General features: G+C 41.8%; 1 protein-coding gene across 4 annotated transcripts in view; it reads left to right on the top strand.

Annotated features, from left to right (window-relative positions):
- The window catches only part of hecw1a (HECT, C2 and WW domain containing E3 ubiquitin protein ligase 1a), a 103,035-nt gene that overhangs the window by 58,696 nt on the left and 26,456 nt on the right, over positions 1–17,883 (top strand). For 2 of the 4 annotated variants that reach the window (XM_085173339.1, XM_085173338.1), the window contains 5 exons: positions 2,912–3,054; positions 3,332–3,432; positions 5,775–6,712; positions 7,158–7,728; positions 12,721–12,819. In XM_085173339.1, the coding sequence (XP_085029465.1) occupies positions 2,912–3,054; positions 3,332–3,432; positions 5,775–6,712; positions 7,158–7,728; positions 12,721–12,819 (1,852 nt within the window). The remainder of the gene's footprint in view (positions 1–2,911; positions 3,055–3,331; positions 3,433–5,774; positions 6,713–7,157; positions 7,729–12,720; positions 12,820–17,883) is intronic. The other 2 variants (XM_085173340.1, XM_085173341.1) reach the window with 1 other exon arrangement.

The raw sequence follows: 17,883 nt of genomic DNA, 5'->3' as shown, positions 1-17,883 counted from the left end.
CTCGCTGAAAGTTTAACCAAAAGGCATTTCTAGTGGAAACTGGCCGACATATCCTCAGCATAACCATGTATAATATCCACAATACTTAAAAAGAGGTCATACACACACAATACGGTAATATTATGTTGAAGCACAGTACGTATCACTCCACGAGGCTCCGCCTACGATGCCGTAATGCTCCGACAATCCATCAAGCGGTGCGGCTTCGCAGCTTAGCAAAGTCGTACTGAAACATTTGACAGATTTTCGAGCGCCGTGCACATAAAATCATTTCCAGGTCAGTAAACACAACCAGAGTTCATACATAAGGCACACGGGATTATAAGGGGCTCTGTCGACTTTCAGAAAAATCAAAGGATTGATTTTAAGTGTGCCGTATTTTCCAAACAACACGGTAATAACGACGGCCCGCTAGCATGCTCTACCAAAAATAGTGCTTTGTTGTGTATCTGAGGGACGAAAGCTAAACCAGTTCCACACCAGTGAAGTTGCAGCATTTTTACAAACCAGTTCAGGTTCATCTGTTTCATTCAACGACCCACTTTCGCTCTTCTCATTCTCCGTCGCCGGCACGCTTTTTCCACCATGTGCGTATGTAAACAAAGGCACTGCGCATGCGCGTTTTACCCATATTCTATTGCGATATTTCATTTTCTTGTCGTTGCCCAACATTATACCAGTATTACTGTGAACCCGAATTCCTTAGTATTAGACTAAGACCATTCTCATTGCAATGACAGGCCCTAGGTACACAATGCACTTTCCACACTGCAATAACTGCTTATGAATTGCTTGAGGGACTCAACAAAGATGATCTGCTTCATCTTCAAAACACCCAGATCTTGATGAAGTATATCATCAGATCAAGGCTGATCCACGGATGCCCCATTCCACAGCATCCAAATGATAAAACCCCAGTGCCAGACACCACTGTGATCACCCAGAGGTCCTATGTGCATTCCCCAACAGGGCAAAACCTCAGGACAATGTTAGGCTGGTGGTTTTAATGTGCCTGTTGATGCCCATTACTTCCCCACCATAATAATTTCAAGGAGTGTTAACCTTAAATGAAGACGCCGACATAAGACAGGCTTTACAACAAGTCTGAAATGCAGGTGAAGACAGAGACAAGGAAAAGAGGTTTTTGTATTGACATTTTAATAAAATGTATAAATGCAGAAGGGAAGTCCCATCATGGGTTTGTTGTTGTTGTTTTGTTTTGTCTTTTGATAAAAACCAACTAACAGGTTTGTGCCAGTACTAATTTAAGCATTTAACGTTTTTGGTGCAGAAATTCTGAAGCTTGTCTTAAAGAGCTTTAAGCTGCAATCAGTATTTCCCTCTAAAATCTATCTTGGTAAGAGTGAATAAAAAGCTTTGGAGGATTTGGACGGATCCAAGCTCTGAAGCAGTGTATAAGAAGCTTGGACAGTCATCAGAACCCCAAAAGAGAAAGATGGGAGACAGGGAATTGGATTCTATCAAATAAATAAAGTACAAATAACACCGAGGAAGAAAAATAAACCCCAAATTAGGCACGCTAAGCTACCGGGAAATGTTTTAATCCAGGACGTTTACATGGTTGTGATTCCTGAGCCTTACTGTATGTGCAGAGTTTCTTTTAATGATTATCTGCTGAAGAGGGAGCACTTTAACCCTCCCACATATTTTTTCTTTTTGATCAAGGTCTTTTTATTGAACAAAGAATTGCTTCCAACAACAATTACGGCAATATTAACAAACAGTCGTGCCCCCCACCACCACCACCAATCCAGAACAGTGTAACTAAAACCCAGCCGAGAGGAAAGAAGAGATAAAATAAAAGAAAATTACAGCTACAAAGTAAATAATAAAATAAATGAACAACAGCAAGGGAAGAAAAAAACACTCACACGCACATTAAGCGATAGTATCTGGACTTAATCTTTCAAAGTAAGTAAGAAAAGGTTGCCATGTGTCATAAAACCTCCGAACCGAACCCTTTACAGTGTAGCGGATCTTTTCCAGCTGAGTATAGTACATGACATCCTTAACCCATTGCCCAACCCTCCCACATATTTGCAGAAATTTGAACTCTAACAATCACGTCTGCAGCATTCATTTGAGATAAGTCGTTTTTAGTAACCTGGGGAGAACTTAAAATAGCACACAAGTAGAAACACTTTAATACCACCGTTAGTTCATTTCATTCATTAGTTTATTCTAACAATATCAAAGTGTAATCATAGTTTCTTAGTATAGTAGTTGTGGAACCATAACGATGATTGTATTGCTTAATTCCAATAACTATAATATTTAATTACAAATGCAAAAAGTGATTTTAGTTTGAATAAGTGTGTGAAATGTGGCAGAACACACATTGTATTTTATGAATAAATAATGAAGTTGTTGCTGTTGTGTCACATGCATAAATGATATACGGTTGTTGGTGTTCTGCTCATACCCTTCATTCTGCGGGCATTTACTTTACTTTGCCTCGTGCCTCAAACCAACATGTTTTCACAGTTTTCTTGGTGAGTCATGAGGATTGATGTGCTGGCACTGACTCTGGTCTGGTCTGTTCAAGGGTTGCCAGATATGTGTTGGTTTTCGGTGTATGGATTAGGGCAGTTTGAGTAAGTGCGAGCAAAGAATTCAAGAATTGGCACATTTAAGCTGGTTTAGATTCAACACTCAGACCCAAGTCAGTCTACAGAATATGGTCATTTCTGGCATCTCATTTAATAATATATTTTTGTATGCCAAATTTGGATGATCAAGTTTTTTGCCTGCTTTTTTCCCTTTTTTTTTAGGTTTTATAGTAATTCACGTTGCCTGTTAGTGCTTTAAACACTGAATGCTGTAAATGATTGCCTGTGTTACATATCACACATCCAACAAGAAATTGCTCTGTCCTCTGTTGTTTCTCCAGAGGTTTAACTTTGTGTCCCTACCCACCGATGTCCTGGAGATTGAGGTGAAGGATAAGTTTGCCAAGAGCAGACCAATCATCAAGCGTTTCCTGGGGAAGCTCTCGGTCCCGGTCCAGAGACTGCTGGAAAAACATGCCATCGGGTAAAACACATTTATGAGGATTTTCCCTGTTTAAATAAATGCAGCATGACTGTCGTCAGCTCAGGGGTTCAATCTGTAAAAGTTCTCCTACATAAACTGGCCCACACAGGCTGTCCGTGAGGTAAATGATGTGGGTGGTTGTAGCTGCTTTAAAAGCCATGTAACAGTCTGATTTTAGCTACTATGTTATTTTTACTGTATGTTTTTACCGAGTCTCTCCCTTCTCTCTCATTTACATACCCTTTCTAACTGTCGTCTGTCTCTGTGTTGTCCCCAGGGATCGAGTAGTAAGTTATTCCTTAGGTCGCAGGTTGCCTACAGATCACGTCTGTGGCCAGCTGCAGTTCCGCTTTGAGCTGACCTCCTCCATTCACCCAGGTACGCCAGGCTTAATGCTATGTAGTAGTATGGACAGTTTACCTTGAATGAGTAGCTGTAGATTATGTAAGAGACTGAAAAGGACTTGGATATGCTGCGAGATTTATTGCATCTTGCAGCACATTTTATAATATAAGATTTTAAAGTGCTACTAATGTAATGGCACAACCATTGTACCCGGTTGCTGCCTTCAAATGGAACTTATACCGGCAGTTAATGTTAAAGTAACATCCATCAAATGTTCCACTCAGGCGGTTGTTGGCTGACTAAATGATGCTTTAACCACACTATAGCAACTTTTGCTGTGTGTGGTGACCCTTCAGTTACAGACATGCATTTTTAATTTCTCTTTGATATTTGGGCTGATTGGGTCCTGATGAATATAAAAACAAACAATTACCAGATGAGGATATTTGTTTAAAACAATTCGATAGAACAGTAGCAGTATAATGTCCTCATAAGTGGATATCAGGCCCTTGTAGAGCAAAATTGAGTATTTTGGTCTAAATAACCCAAAATGTGATGTCTTCATATGTGGACGCCAGGTTCTAGGAGGTTAAAAGACATTAAGCATAACAATTGATCGGGGAAGCTGGACACTTTGGAAAAGAGAAAAGTACAGGACACTTTGTTGCTTCAAACTTTCTGTGCAAGCAGTGATTTTACATGCAAGTACAAGAGTCATTATCTTTAACGTATGTATGATGTGTTGATTTTTTTCAGATCACACTGGGTAAAAAAAACTGCTCTCTCCCTCCTTTCAAGGGAATGGCACCTGTGTGACATTTATCACTGTGTTTCCAGGTTGTTGCTGTTACTGTAGAGTAGGGCTGCCACGATCAGTCGACTAGTCACGATTACGTCGACTATCAAAATCGTCGACGACTGATTTAATAGTCGACGCTTCGTTTGAAGCTTTGTAAGATCCCAAAAGACACAGGAATAAGTGGTAGGATTTAAGAGTGTAATAATGGACTGAAACAGAAGATGGCAGCACTGCATGTACAAGGATGCCAGCTGCCGTTAAACCCCGAAGAAGAAGAAGTAGCTGTGTCCCAGAATTCATAGCGCAGCCCAGCTCAGTTTCCAACAATGGCGGCAGCTAGTTAGTTTTAATATTACTCTTATTATTCTTTCTGGGTCACAAAATAAACGTTTAACATATTTTCAGGCGAGAATGTAGCTGTGTAAACCTCAAATATCTGCTCAGTTTATCAAGACACCACATATTTTCAAAAGCGCTCCGACGTTTTCGGAGACGTCTGTTAGCCACTAGCTCGATAGCTAGCCGGGGGCTAGGCTAACTAGAGCCGTGAGAACACCGGACTCCCGGCAAATCGTTTTCAAACCCACTGCTGTCTTTCCTACTCAGGTTAAACATATATAAGTCACTTAGATAACTTAAAAATGTCGTTGTTTGGCTTTTTTTTTAGTATTTTATTTGTTCCTGAGTAAATCGGTTTGGCTGAGATTAAAGTTATAGTTTTTACACAGCTGAATAAACGTCAAGCAGACAGCTGATTATCAGAAGTGTGAGATGCTCGAGAATTTACTCCGGTGTCCTGTTATATTTTAGATAGCAAGGAGTTTATTAAACTTCACCAAAACAATCTGCAAATTTCATTAAAATTTAATAAACTATCATCTTGTCTTTATTTTTAGTTAGCACAGACCTTAAACACTTCAAGCTGTAAGCTAATGATAGTTATATAAGAGCAGATGCTGCTGGTGCAATAAGCTGTATGTTTTATGTCCAATGGATGATGATCTGATTAGTCAACTAATCGCAAAAATAATCGTTTGTGGCAGCCCTACTATAGAGTGAGCTGTGTTAGTTCCATAAACTGACTGTTAAAGAGAATAGCTCCCATCATGTTACTCAGTCCTTTTTTTAGTCTTTTGGCAACTACATTTGGAAATTTAAAGTTAATGATAGCAAGCTTGGTTAACATACTGCATCCATGGACATCCACACACCATATGCTTGAATCACACAGACACACATCTTCTAATTAGTGCTAAATAACAAATACTATATTTTCATTCACCTGAGCAGTTGCACACTGTTCGTGCGGGAGCTGTACCGCACAGTCTGTCATGTTATTTGTCAGATGATTCAGTAACAAATACTGCAAAAGGCACCAGCAGCTCAAAGTTTAGTCTCTAATTAGCAGGTAAATCTTTGCTCTGTATCAGAGGCCACACACCCAATATCTCTCTGAAAAATTAGTGATTTCACTTAAGTCACTGCACTGAACTGAAGACAAAGCTCAGTTTGAAGGCAGCAACTTGAAAATGAAACTTATGAAACAGTGATGAAAGCGTGTACCTTTCTTTCTCAGACGATGAGGAGGTTTCCTTAGTCATAGAGGCGGCCTGTCCTGAGGGTGGACACGCAGCAGATGTCAACCATGCTGCTGACGCTCCCGATGATGACACACTGAGTGTGGGCCCTGACATGCCTGATCTTCCCTTGGATGCTCCTCCTGACCCTGAGACATTACCTGAAGCAGCCTCCGCACCCAAGGAGGTCCAACCCGCTGAGAAGGAGCAGGGTGAAGCGACGTCACAGGAGGAGCAAGGAAGTGTGGAAGAGGAGACCACGGTGAGAGAGGAACCCTTGACTCCTGAGCCTCAGGTGGAGCAGGCGGAGGGAGAATCTGCTGAGCAGCAGCAGGAGGGAGGAGAGGTGGAGCAGGCAGAGGAGACTGCAGCCCAAGCCGAGGAGGAGGTTACAGCAGAAGGAAGAGAGGCTGTGGATGAAGCACAGTCAGAGCCACACTCTGACTGTGCCGTAGCAGAAATGACTCTCGATGAGGCCACTGCTGTGGAGGCTCCCCCCGAGGAAAACACTGCACCCCAGGAGGCTCCTGTAGGCCCAGCTGAAGGGACCCCGCAGGAGGTTGGAGAGGGAGGGGAAAGAAGCTGCGCCCCCTGCTCCTGCCAGTCTCTCTTGTCGAACTACAACTCCAATGCTCATTCGCGCCGTAAAACCCGCCCCTGCTCCCTCCCCGTGTCAGAGCTGGAGACGGTGATTGCCTCGGCCTGTGGCGAGCCTGAGACGCCACGATCCCACTACATCCGGATTCACCACCTCCTTCACAGTCTTCCCTCGGCCCAGCACAGACCGCCCAGCCAGGAGGAAGAGCAAAGTGGGGAAGGAGTGAATACAGACAGCACTCTGGAGACAAACACCACATCACCAACACATAAAACCTCCAAAGAGCAGGAGGGGCAGGAGGATGATGAAGAAGAGGATACATCACAGTCACCCTCTCAGGTAGGGGCAGTAATGGGCTGGTTAGACACTTGCTAACAAACAGAAGATGTTGTGGAGTCATTCTTACTATGTGGTGTATGCAGTGGAGCTTCTTCAGCTGGAGTTCCCCCAAGAAGTGTTGGCAGTACACCTGTTTAGCATATATAGCATGTAAGCTAGCTTTTCACGATCATCTGTGCTCATGCTGTCTCTTTGGTTTAGTTTCCGAGGTGTGTTAGCTATAAACCAAAACGATCCAAATGAAATTGTTCAAACTGAATTTGAATAGCGTGCTGTTCAAATTCTGCTCACACGATGCATGAGCAGATTTATTTGAGAAAGCTGTGGCAGCATAAATCCTGTTCTCATTCTGCACTTTAACATACTGAAGGGCTAACCCACTCATTCACTCTGATTCACCTCTGCTGATTAGTAATAAAAGATCTGTGTCTTTAAACTCGTGCAGGTTCTGGGGTGTCCGGGCCCCTGCTGTCGGCGCTCGCTGCCCCGCAGCCTCTCCATTGAGCGCCTCTCTGAGCTGAATCAGCTTCTGGAAGGTGAAGGATTTGGAGGAGGCCACACAGCAGTCAGGAGGATCTCTCCTTCCTGTCCAGAAAGCGAGGAGGGGGATTCCAGCAATGGGGGAGGAAGGAGGGCTGGCGGCAGCGCCCACAGAGCTCCAGGTGAAAGCGAGTGCGAGTTTTGTGACACCTCCTGCTACAGCACCTCGTGCTACAGCACCTCCTGTTACAGCACGTCATGCTACAGCAACTCCGGCTATGAGGGGAGGGGGCGGTTTTGCAGCCACACCCGCCTGTCTTCGGTGGAGAGTAACCGGCTCTCCAGCAGCACTGTGTTCTCCTCCCAGGAAGAGGAAGATGAGGAGAGCGCCTTTGAGTCAGTACCTGATGGCAATCACGGCCCTGACGGACAAGAGCAAGGCGGGGCCGAGAGGAGGACGGGCAGATGGAAGGAGACCAGGAGCGGAGAGCAGGGGGATCCAGCTGTGGCGGGGCCCAGTGATCAGAACAGCATCGGTGAGATTGTTTCAGAATAACTCTCAGCTCCAGCTTTCAAATTAGACTAGAACACATTCAGCTTCGCAGGAAGTTACCTTACCGGCCATATATAAAGTGAAGCTTTTCCCCCAATGCCTACTATGTTGGCCTATTCTTATAGAGACAAACACGCTAGCTCACGCTTCTCTAAAGCTTTCTTGTCTCATTGTCTGGCATGAGGAGAAAATTGACTTTCTTTTTTGTTGTTTGGCCATTTCTAGAATGAAATTGAACCCACAATGATTCATTTCCAAGAAACTCAACTGGATGTTTTTCACGTTTCTTCTCCTTCTTTAGTCAGTACGATGACTTTTAGCTGTTCTAACACTGGTGTGTGGGTCCCTCCCATGGCTCCAAAAATGCTCTGACATATGGGGAAGTGGAAATCCAGGGGATTGAGTTGAGTGTGGAATGATGGAGAGAATCATTTGAGATCTGTGAGTGTTGAGATGGGTCTCTGTGGATTGTCTCAGGCTCGTGTGCAGAGCTCAGCAGCTTAGGTTCAGCCGTGTCATGTTCATAGCTCTCATTGGGGGGAGTTGTTTTCATGGAGGGGTGCCTCAATGTTCAAGTGAAGCCCAAATGAATACATGTTCCTATTAATATTCGTTTTAGCCAATTTAATGTAACTTTTTATCTAGCAGGTTTTCACAGAATGCTTCTGTTTACCTTCTGGAAGATTCAGGTTCTGCTTGTTAATGACCCTCACTTGACTTTCTCAGAAAGGAAAATTCTGAAGTGACAAATTATTTAAGTATAAACTGACTTTTACTACGTTGGACATTTTTGTATATGTGTATTTTTTGCATGATGTTGCCTGTAGAGAGTGAAAGCTGGATACACACACAGTTTCGCAGAACCCTGTAAGACTTCCTTTTAATTTAAACCCTCTGCAGAGTTTGATAGCTGTATAGTTTTCTTCTTTCTGCTTGTTACGATTATATTCTTGCACACAAAGATTGTTTTTTCCCCCCATTTTGGCTTTGAATGCTCTTGGCTTCAATCTGCTTTTATCACTTCTCTGATATTTAATTTGGTTGTGTGATTATGGGAAACCTTTAAGTGTGTTTGGGTTTTTAAGACTTGGACCAGTAATTGGTTATTTATGCAATTTTCAGAGCTTGATGAAACCATGGGTTTCTCCATCCAGATCTGAATTTCTGTCAAGTGTGGGTGCTGTGTCGAGTGTGTGTGAATGATCGACAAAAACATGTATGGGAAGATTGTGTGTGGGTGTTCAGCCTCCGCTAGCATGATGGAAACTGAGCAGAAAGTGAATGAGTAGTGCTGTGACGAGAGTGGAGTTTCCTCGGTTGCCTCTGTTAGAGTGACTGTAACTAGCTAATCATAAGGTTTGATCCCAAGCTCCTTCGGTCTGCATGCCAAGGTGTCGGGCAGCTTAGGATAGAGCATTCATTGTGTGTGTGACTGGATGAATGAGGCATGTAGTATTTGTGATTTGAGTGCTTAAATTGGGCAGACAAGCAATATTTAAACAGAAGTCCATTTGCCATTTATTCTTGGACCAAGTTGTTGGAGTTTGTGTTGGCCGTGTGGGTGTGTGTTGGACTGCTTACCTGTTATAACAGATGGTTTGTTACCCCGAACCATCTGGACAGTTGTCCTTGGTAACTCTTTGGAAAAGGACAGGCAGGTGAGTAAATGAACCATGTGTCATTCACAGGCTCTTACTTTCTATCACACTTTTAGAATAACCACATCCACAACAATCATGCCCCTGCGCGTCCACAGCAGCTATCTGTGGGTGAACTGTGGGGCTGTGTGGGCAAAGCAAACCCACAGGTATCCCGTTTTGGCCCCAATTGGAGGCAGTCCAGCTTCAAAAACCATGTGGACCCCTTGTAGGCTAGCCAATGTGGCTCCCACAGCAGTTTTACCCTTTTGGATTCCTGCGAGGGAATCCTCTGTGGTTTAGCCCACGAAGGGCCAATGTTAGTTTTACCTGCAAGGTCCCCATCATGGATTGTTGGGTCATTGAACCATAGGACCATATAAAAGATTGAAGTCTGTAGTATCCCCTGGTAGTTTGTGATGCCATATTATTGTAAGGCCATGTTGATATTTTGAAACTGGATGTGATGGAGAGGAACACTGCAAGAACACTAATATCCAGTGTAGCAGTACAGAATGGGGGGAAAACAACTTTGAAATAAGACATAAAATAAAATCTGCATTGTAAGCTCCAGCAGATTTATTTTCCTTACATATGGGGATAAGCTGAACTGTGCTGCTGCTGCTCTTTGTGGGTTTAACTGAATTCTATAACATTTAAGCAAACAGATCAGCCTGCTACCCTTGGTTAAACATTGACCATGAACACCACAGGCTGCTTTGACAAGTCCATTGTAGTACATTACTGTTAACTTTATTACCACACTTCAAACTAATACTTTTAACTGGCAATAAACTACATTAAACTGTCATGTATTCTCATTTAACCTTTCAATAACACAAAATAATATTACTTAAATTTGTTTTTTCATATTTTTTAAAGATTTGAAAAACAATTTTAACTATGCCAGTCTTTAACTTTGAAAATGTCGTTCTCTCTCTCTTACATCTGATCACTGATTACTGTCCTTGGCACACTTTAACTTCTGGGGAAATCCAGCCTCTGTACCTTTAACTCCCAAGCATATTGTGTTCCAAACTGCACAAAAAGTTTGTGTTTTGTGGTATTTGTTGAGATTTTTGAAGCAATTATAAACATTACTTCATATGTGCTCACTCACTTCTGTAATGCTAGTCACCTCTATGGTGAATTTCCATGATTAAAACTTTACATCTACCAGCATGAACATCAGCAGGAAGAAATGCCAGACCTCTGTCTTTATTGAACTGCTCGGTTTGATTACTCATTAATTGAAGGTGCCAGAATGTTGTTTCGGATTGTCCTGGTTTACTTTAACTTGTGTGCTTTTGGAACTTTAGACTAGCTTCGCTATTAAAATCTGCTTTTCCACTATAGAAACCTTATAGCCTGTAACTGGAGCTTTCTCTAATCTCAGCCTATGAGAACCTTTATGGCAAAGGTGTTCGGTCCAGCTTTGCCTTCCAACTATATGTTACAAGAGGTAATGATAGACATTGGCCATCTCCACCCTAAAGCCCAAGCACTGAAGCCTTAAATCATCTCACCTCTTTTTTAATGTATATATATTAGTGCTGTCAGCGTTAATCTCGTTAAAGTGACGTTAACTCCATAACTGCATTAATGCGGCAAATCTCAATTATCGAGTTACACACAGTGATGCATATTATGGCCTTCCGTCACAGTCCTACCACAACAGTGATGTTTCTGTCTTTTGCAATGTATGTACAGCCAGTGTGTACTCATGTTAAAGACATTTGATGCCTGCTGCATCAGTGCTTCTGCCTAGGTGATAAATGTTTCTTTTTCAGTGGAAGGAAAGCTTGCTCATTAATGTGATAGCATTTTATGGATTACATTTCACTCAGGCTGACTCCAGCTAATCCTATCACAATCCAATCTCAAAGCATGCTATGTCTGTTTGCACTTCGCATTAACACACATTTTCCTTCATCCAGACCACTCAGTCACCATTTTACCATTTAACTAGCTGATGGAAAAGCTGTTAGAGACTATTTCAAAACAGTCTGCAAGTAACAGTAACTATATATATATGTAAATGGAGACAGCGTTTATTGTTGGTGGGGCAATTAGCTGAAAGACTAACTTCTAGCTCTTGTTATTGGTGCTGGTGGTAGAGTAGTTCAAAAAGAGATTACAGGAATGTGGTTGGCAGATGGGCATGATTTGTTTATGTGTCTGCAGGGCATGAAAAATGTTCCAAGAAATATTTTCATTTTAATTTTTCATTTTACATTATAAATAAAAATGATTTCGATTATAATCTCAGAAGTTGACATAAACGCAACATGAATGTCATGGTAATTTGGGACACTGATGTCTTGGAACTTTTTCTAGGGTGTAATGACTGTACAGCATACACCTTTAATCACTTTAAAAAAGAAAAATTGGGTATAAAAGTTTACATTTATTAAGGATTTTCTTCAGTCCACACAAGGCCAATGGTTAACACAAAGACTCAAATATGTAGATACACTCAAATCTTTTAATAAGTGTGGCTGCAGATTCTAAAGTGTCTTTTAACTAGACCTCCTAGATCTCCTTAGTGACAGACTACAGTTGGTAGTTTCTCTTTGCCAGCAAAAGGATTTATTTGACAGCATTTACTGACCAATACTCATAACATTTGAAAATTTGTGCTCAGTTCATGCCAGGCAAGAAACCAATTTAAATAAACAGGATCAATTCTGCCAAGACGAATGGTCAAATATCCAGTGAGAATTATGCCAGGAGCTTGTTTTGAGATGCAACTTGTACAGATTTATTTACACCCAATTCTTGAGTTGCTAAAGACCTATGCTGTACAGTCATTTCACCTTCCTATTATTAAAACCCAAAATTAACATGACATTCATGCTCATCAGTATAAGCACCTTTATGACCCCAACTGTATATTAAGCTAATGTAAAACTAGCAAGATAAAGACAAGTATCAGGTTCTCAAATTTAACAACAGGAAATGTTCTGATTCGAAACAAAATGAATTTGTTATTAAAATTGTTGAGAATAAATATTCTTTTTTAACCTTTCATTGGTAAACTGACACATTGGTATTTCAGCTCTCACTGATTTTTCTTTGACCTTATTGATTTGATAAACAGTTACAGTAGCATTAGCCAAATATATGCTAACATTACATGTCATTAACTCTATGACATCTATATATGAAATTTGGGCATGTCTGTCTACAGCCTCAGTGTTCACATATCTAACTAACAACACATGGGGATTCCACATCTATGTGGGCAAAGTCCAGTTTATTCCCAGTCTTATAGTTGGTACAGAATATCCTTGGCCCTATGGTGATTCACCCCGTGCTGTTTCTCTAATGTCCTGTAGGCTCAAGCTTCTCCCCTCCTGTTGGCCATCTTCCAGTCCTGCGACCCAGCCATGACCTAAACCATTTTCCTGCTGCCACTGACCAAGCCTTACCTCCAAGTAAGAACCCACAGCTCCCAGTCTTACTCTGGAGTCTCATGCTAACACACTGAGTGTTTGTGCTGTGTGTGCATGCCGCCACATTTATTTGCTTTCCAAATACATTCCTTCTCCTCTGTGTTTCTTATCATTGTCTCGTCTCTCCTTACGCACTCATCGAGCTTTGAACATACAGCTTCATACTGCTCTCTGCTTCATGGGACATGGTTGGAGATTTACTCTGAGTGGGATTGTTGGATGGCTCATTGGCCTATACTGATAGGCTGTCAGAAAGCCTAAACTCAACCGAGCCGTTACATCATCACTGAGAGTCCCCAATCACTGTTTCCCCTGCAAGCACCATTTTTCTCACACAGTACTGTAAAAGTACTGTATTTGTAAAAGAGAAACTGCTGCTGAGTTTTTTCCAATTGTAATGTTTTTGTGCTTACAGCATCACAAAACTTTTTTGTTTCATTCATCCATCCATTCTGCTTGGTCTGATAAATATCCCTACAAGCCAGAAAGAAGCAGCATGTAAATATGGAGTGAACTGAGGAGTAATTAGAAATAAGGATTGTTTGGGAATGTTTTCCTGAGGACTATAATAATGTCAAATTTGCAATTTGCGCCACTGGTTTTTCCAGTGCTGTAGACTCTTTTTGGACCACAGTTGACTTCCAATCAGTTGTCATGAAGTCCTGCTCATCTGTGCACTGCTCACAGAATCTTTTATCTTTGAAAATCAGACATGACCATGAGTTAAAAGTATTTTATTTTGTAATTCATAAAAGCCACACTCTAGTTTCAATATTAATTCCTTCTTGATGTTCAGTATGTGGATTCAAGAAGCTTTCTGCAGACAGGCTGGATGTAGTGGTCTTACAACACATACAGTCAAGTACTATGTTTATAATATATCTTTTCTTTTCAGGTGAGTGACATTATTAGATCACTAAAATCTGATCCAGACCACCTAGAGCCCAAAATAGAACAAGACTGTTAAACTAGATTAGAGATACTAATTCCCTAAACACAGTCAGGATAGCTAATAAAGGCTGCTCAAGAGTGTTTGTGCACGTGGACAGGCAGAGCAGTCATGAAAAACAACACAGGGGTTTTTTGTCCTTTGGGAGCATTCTCCATCTTCCTCCTACTCCCAAAGCAGTTAGACAGAGCTGGGGAAAGCTGCAGTGGTACTAGTCCGACACGTTCACATTATCGCTATTAAAGGGCTAAACAATTCCCGGATGTGGCACTACAAGACTGATACTGCTGTCTATCCGATCGTTCAGTCTGACGTCACTAGCCGTGTCTGGGCCTAAACTCCGCTGCAGGTCCATATATCAAACGATCACTATGGCATTACTGAGAGTTGAAAAACTGTCAGTCTTTATCTTTAATAAAATGATCAGCGTTCTGCTCTACCAGGTGTAACAATTGAGTTTAACATCCAGGCATCCATGAAAACGGAATTTATGACATTTAACGGAGTTAGAAGTTAGCAGGAAGTTAGCTCGCTAGCTTCTATCTAAATACAATATAGCATGTCCTGACTGCGGGGTTTTGGAAACAAATTAAAACGTACAGCTCTGTTATCACTTCCAACATAAATGAAGACAGAAAACTAAACAGCAGTGACGTTTGTAGGGTTACTGAAGTTTGGCTAGCTGGTATATAATGATGTGCTACGTGACCGCTAGCGACACAGCTATGTTAGCATAATATAAACAAGCTAACTTTTTTCCTCTCGATAAAAGTTAACGTGAGTGTTCTCGGTGGTCAAGAACAAATGTAATCGCATGGCAGGATGCTGTAAAAGGACCAAACTTCATCCAGGAGAACAACTGAGATAATCCATCCACAATACGAGGTTAGTCATTCATATACTGCTGCATGGGCTGGGCTGTAGTTACGTCCTAAGGTTTTAAAAACTGAGCTTAAATAAATGATTAGCGGTAATAAAAGCCGAGGGAGGTCAACGGTGATCACTGACTGTTTTAGGAGCTTTTTGAGATTAAATAGAAGAAAATACAAAACATTAAACATGTTAACAACACAAAAGCCATATTAAACACAGACTACTTTAGGCCCGGAAGTAGGATTCGTCACGTCATCACTTAACGACCGGATAGCTACATTTAACAACAAGCAGCAACCTCCAGGGCAAAAAAAAAAAAAAAAATGAAGCAAACCTAGAACTGCCCAAAGATGCAGTTTCTGTAATTGCCACTTAAGGTTGGCTTCAAAGGCAAGTGAGTCCACATAAACCTCTGTGTTAAAATGCCCACTTTTAAAGCAAAAATAAACATGGTTCTTACAAAATACCAAAATCTATATTTCAAGTGTTCCTCTTCCTAAAAGCTGTGTTTTTTTTAACTCATTCATTTGAATGTTGTTAAGACTTTGACTTATGACAGCTTTGATTGACAGGTTGATTCTAATAGCTGGTGTTTACTCCAAAGCCTCACTCAGAACTGAACCTCTTCTCTACATGTGTTTGGTTTTAATGGAATCATCTTTCAGGTAATATGGACTAGAAGTTGGATAGTCCTAGTAGTAGTTTCTTGTAGTCCTAAAAGTACTACTGAGTGCTTAATAAAGTTTGCCTTCGATATAGTTAGAACTATGTGTGGAAATAGCATTTAATATTTATATATAACAAACTGAAGACATTTGCTATCTCATCATCTGTCATTTGTCATGTCAGAAAGGACCTCACACCATTACACCTTACTCATCTTGGGCATGGCTGTCAAGGGTTTGGCTTATTTCTTTGAATGTTTTTTTTTGTTTGATTCATTTTATATTTATTGCACCAGCTGGCAGTTTTCTTAGGATTGAAAGCCTTACCTTTACTCCTCCAAACAAACCTCTGGCAACTAAACCACTCAACATTTGTCTCATCCATCCATCCATCCATCTTCTTCCGCCTATCTGGGCCGGGTCGCGGGGTCAGTAGACTAAGCAGAGAAGCCCAGACCTCCCTCTGGCCACCTCCTCCAGCTTGTCGGGGGAACACCAAGGCGTTCCCAGGCCAGCCAAGAGATATAATCTGTCCAGCGTGTCCTGGGTCTGCCCCGGGGCCTCCTCCTGGTGGGACATGCCCGAAACACTCAACCAGGAGGAATCCTTGTCAGATGCCCGAACCACCTCAACTGGCTCCATTCGATGTGGAGCAGCAGCGGCTCTACTCTGAGCCCCTCCTGGATGGCTGAATTTCTCACCCTATCTCTAAGGGAGAGGCCAGCCACCCTTCGGATGAAGCTCATTTCTGCCGATCCGCAATCTCATTCTTTCACTCACTACCCACAGCTCGTGACCATAGGTGAGGGGAGGGGCGTAGATCGACCGGTAAATTGAGAACTTCGCTTTTACGCTCAGCTCTCTCTTCACCACAACAGACCGGTGCAGCGTCCACATCACTGCAGCCGCAGCACCAATCCGTCTGTTGATCTCCCGCTCCCTTCTCCCATCACTCGTGAACAAGACCCCGAAATACTTTTAATCTTCCTCCAGAAGGATTTTCCTTTGTCTGTGTGGTCAGCTGGAGGTTTTATTCAAATTGTCAGTGTGCTGTATTTGGATGTAAGGTTTCTTACCGGAACCATCTCCATCAATAATGATAATAATATCTTTGTTTCCATGACACTGGTTGTTCAGGCAGTTTCGTTCCTGTGTCATGGCGGTTTCCTGGTTGTTTCTGACCATTTGGTTCTCTGAAGTCGCTGCACCTCCCAGTAACTTGTATACCTGTTAGCTCGGATGATTTTGGAATCTGCAGTTCTTAAAGTTTCTGCTATGTTTTACTTTACTGTGTGCTTGTCAGTCCTACGAGTGCCCTCAAACACACCTTTTAGCTGTTGTAGAGTAGAAGGTACCAGCTGTTGTCAATTATGGTCACAAGCATGGTAATTGTTGCTAACTAGGGATGGGTACCGGTATCCGGTGCCATCATGGCACCGGTTCTGACATAAACGGTAGTAACCAGACCGAAAAGCAGCGCACATTTCGGTGCTTTATTTCGGTGCTTTTTTTTCCTGAGCTGTGGTACACTTTCTTCTTCCTTACATTTCTATTGGCGGTTGGCAAACAACTGAAAGGTGCATTACCGCCACCAACTGGTATGGAATGATACACTTTAGATTCTAGCCAATCATTTTACGTTTCAAGGATAGTAGGCGGGTCCAGGTACGTACGTTCTTTTAGAGCAGAGCTACAGATTAAAAATGCCCAAGGCAAAGCGGTCAAAAGTCTGGCTGCACTTCACAGCAAAAGATGCAAACTCAGCAGCCTGCAACAAGTGCTTTAAGCTGATACTGTCAAAGGAGGTCACACTTTAAATCCGATGAACCTAGCCCTGCCAGTGTAGCAGAAATGATGATGGCAGCAGCAGCCGTTCTTCTCTGCGTGAGTAGCTTAATGTTGTTCGTGTGTAATTTACGTTGAGTAAGCTAACCACGTTATTACATTAATGCATGTAACGTGAACTAGCAAACATCATCATAGCTACATGCGGCTGTCTTCTTGTTTGATGGCAGATACTCCCTTCACCCTGGACAAAAAGGCTAAAATGACCGAAGAAAAAGTGGAAAACAGCTAAACATGAGAGGTTTTTGGACAAAGTTTGTGTTTTTTCCATTGTTTAAGCACTGCTTCCAGCCCAGAGTGATACCATATATGCCCTATACCTGCAGAAAAGGCTAACATTGTTATCTTTTTACAAAAAAAACAGCTGAACATGAGAGGTTTTTGGACCAATTTTGTGTTTTCCATTCTTTAAGCACTGGTTTGAGCACCGTTTAAGCACCGGCACCGTTTCAAAAGTACCGGTTTGGCACCGGTATCGGATAAAACCTAAACGATACCCATCCCTATTGCTAACTAATGATTACATTTTATGACCTTGGCTTTGATAACACCATTGCGGAACCTTCATTTTCACCAAGTGTTTATCTCAAAATATCGAAAATAAATTTGAATTTGTGTAACAAATTCTTAAGAATGTGCTTGGTACAATTATTGAGCTTTGAAAAGAGAGCAGGTCACACTAATTATCAAAATTAGTGTGCCCTAAAATTAGCA

The sequence above is a fragment of the Neolamprologus multifasciatus genome, chromosome 9, assembly GCF_963576455.1.
Source record: "Neolamprologus multifasciatus chromosome 9, fNeoMul1.2, whole genome shotgun sequence".
Lineage (NCBI taxonomy): Eukaryota > Metazoa > Chordata > Actinopteri > Cichliformes > Cichlidae > Neolamprologus > Neolamprologus multifasciatus.
This window is presented reverse-complemented; position numbering and strand designations above follow the sequence as displayed.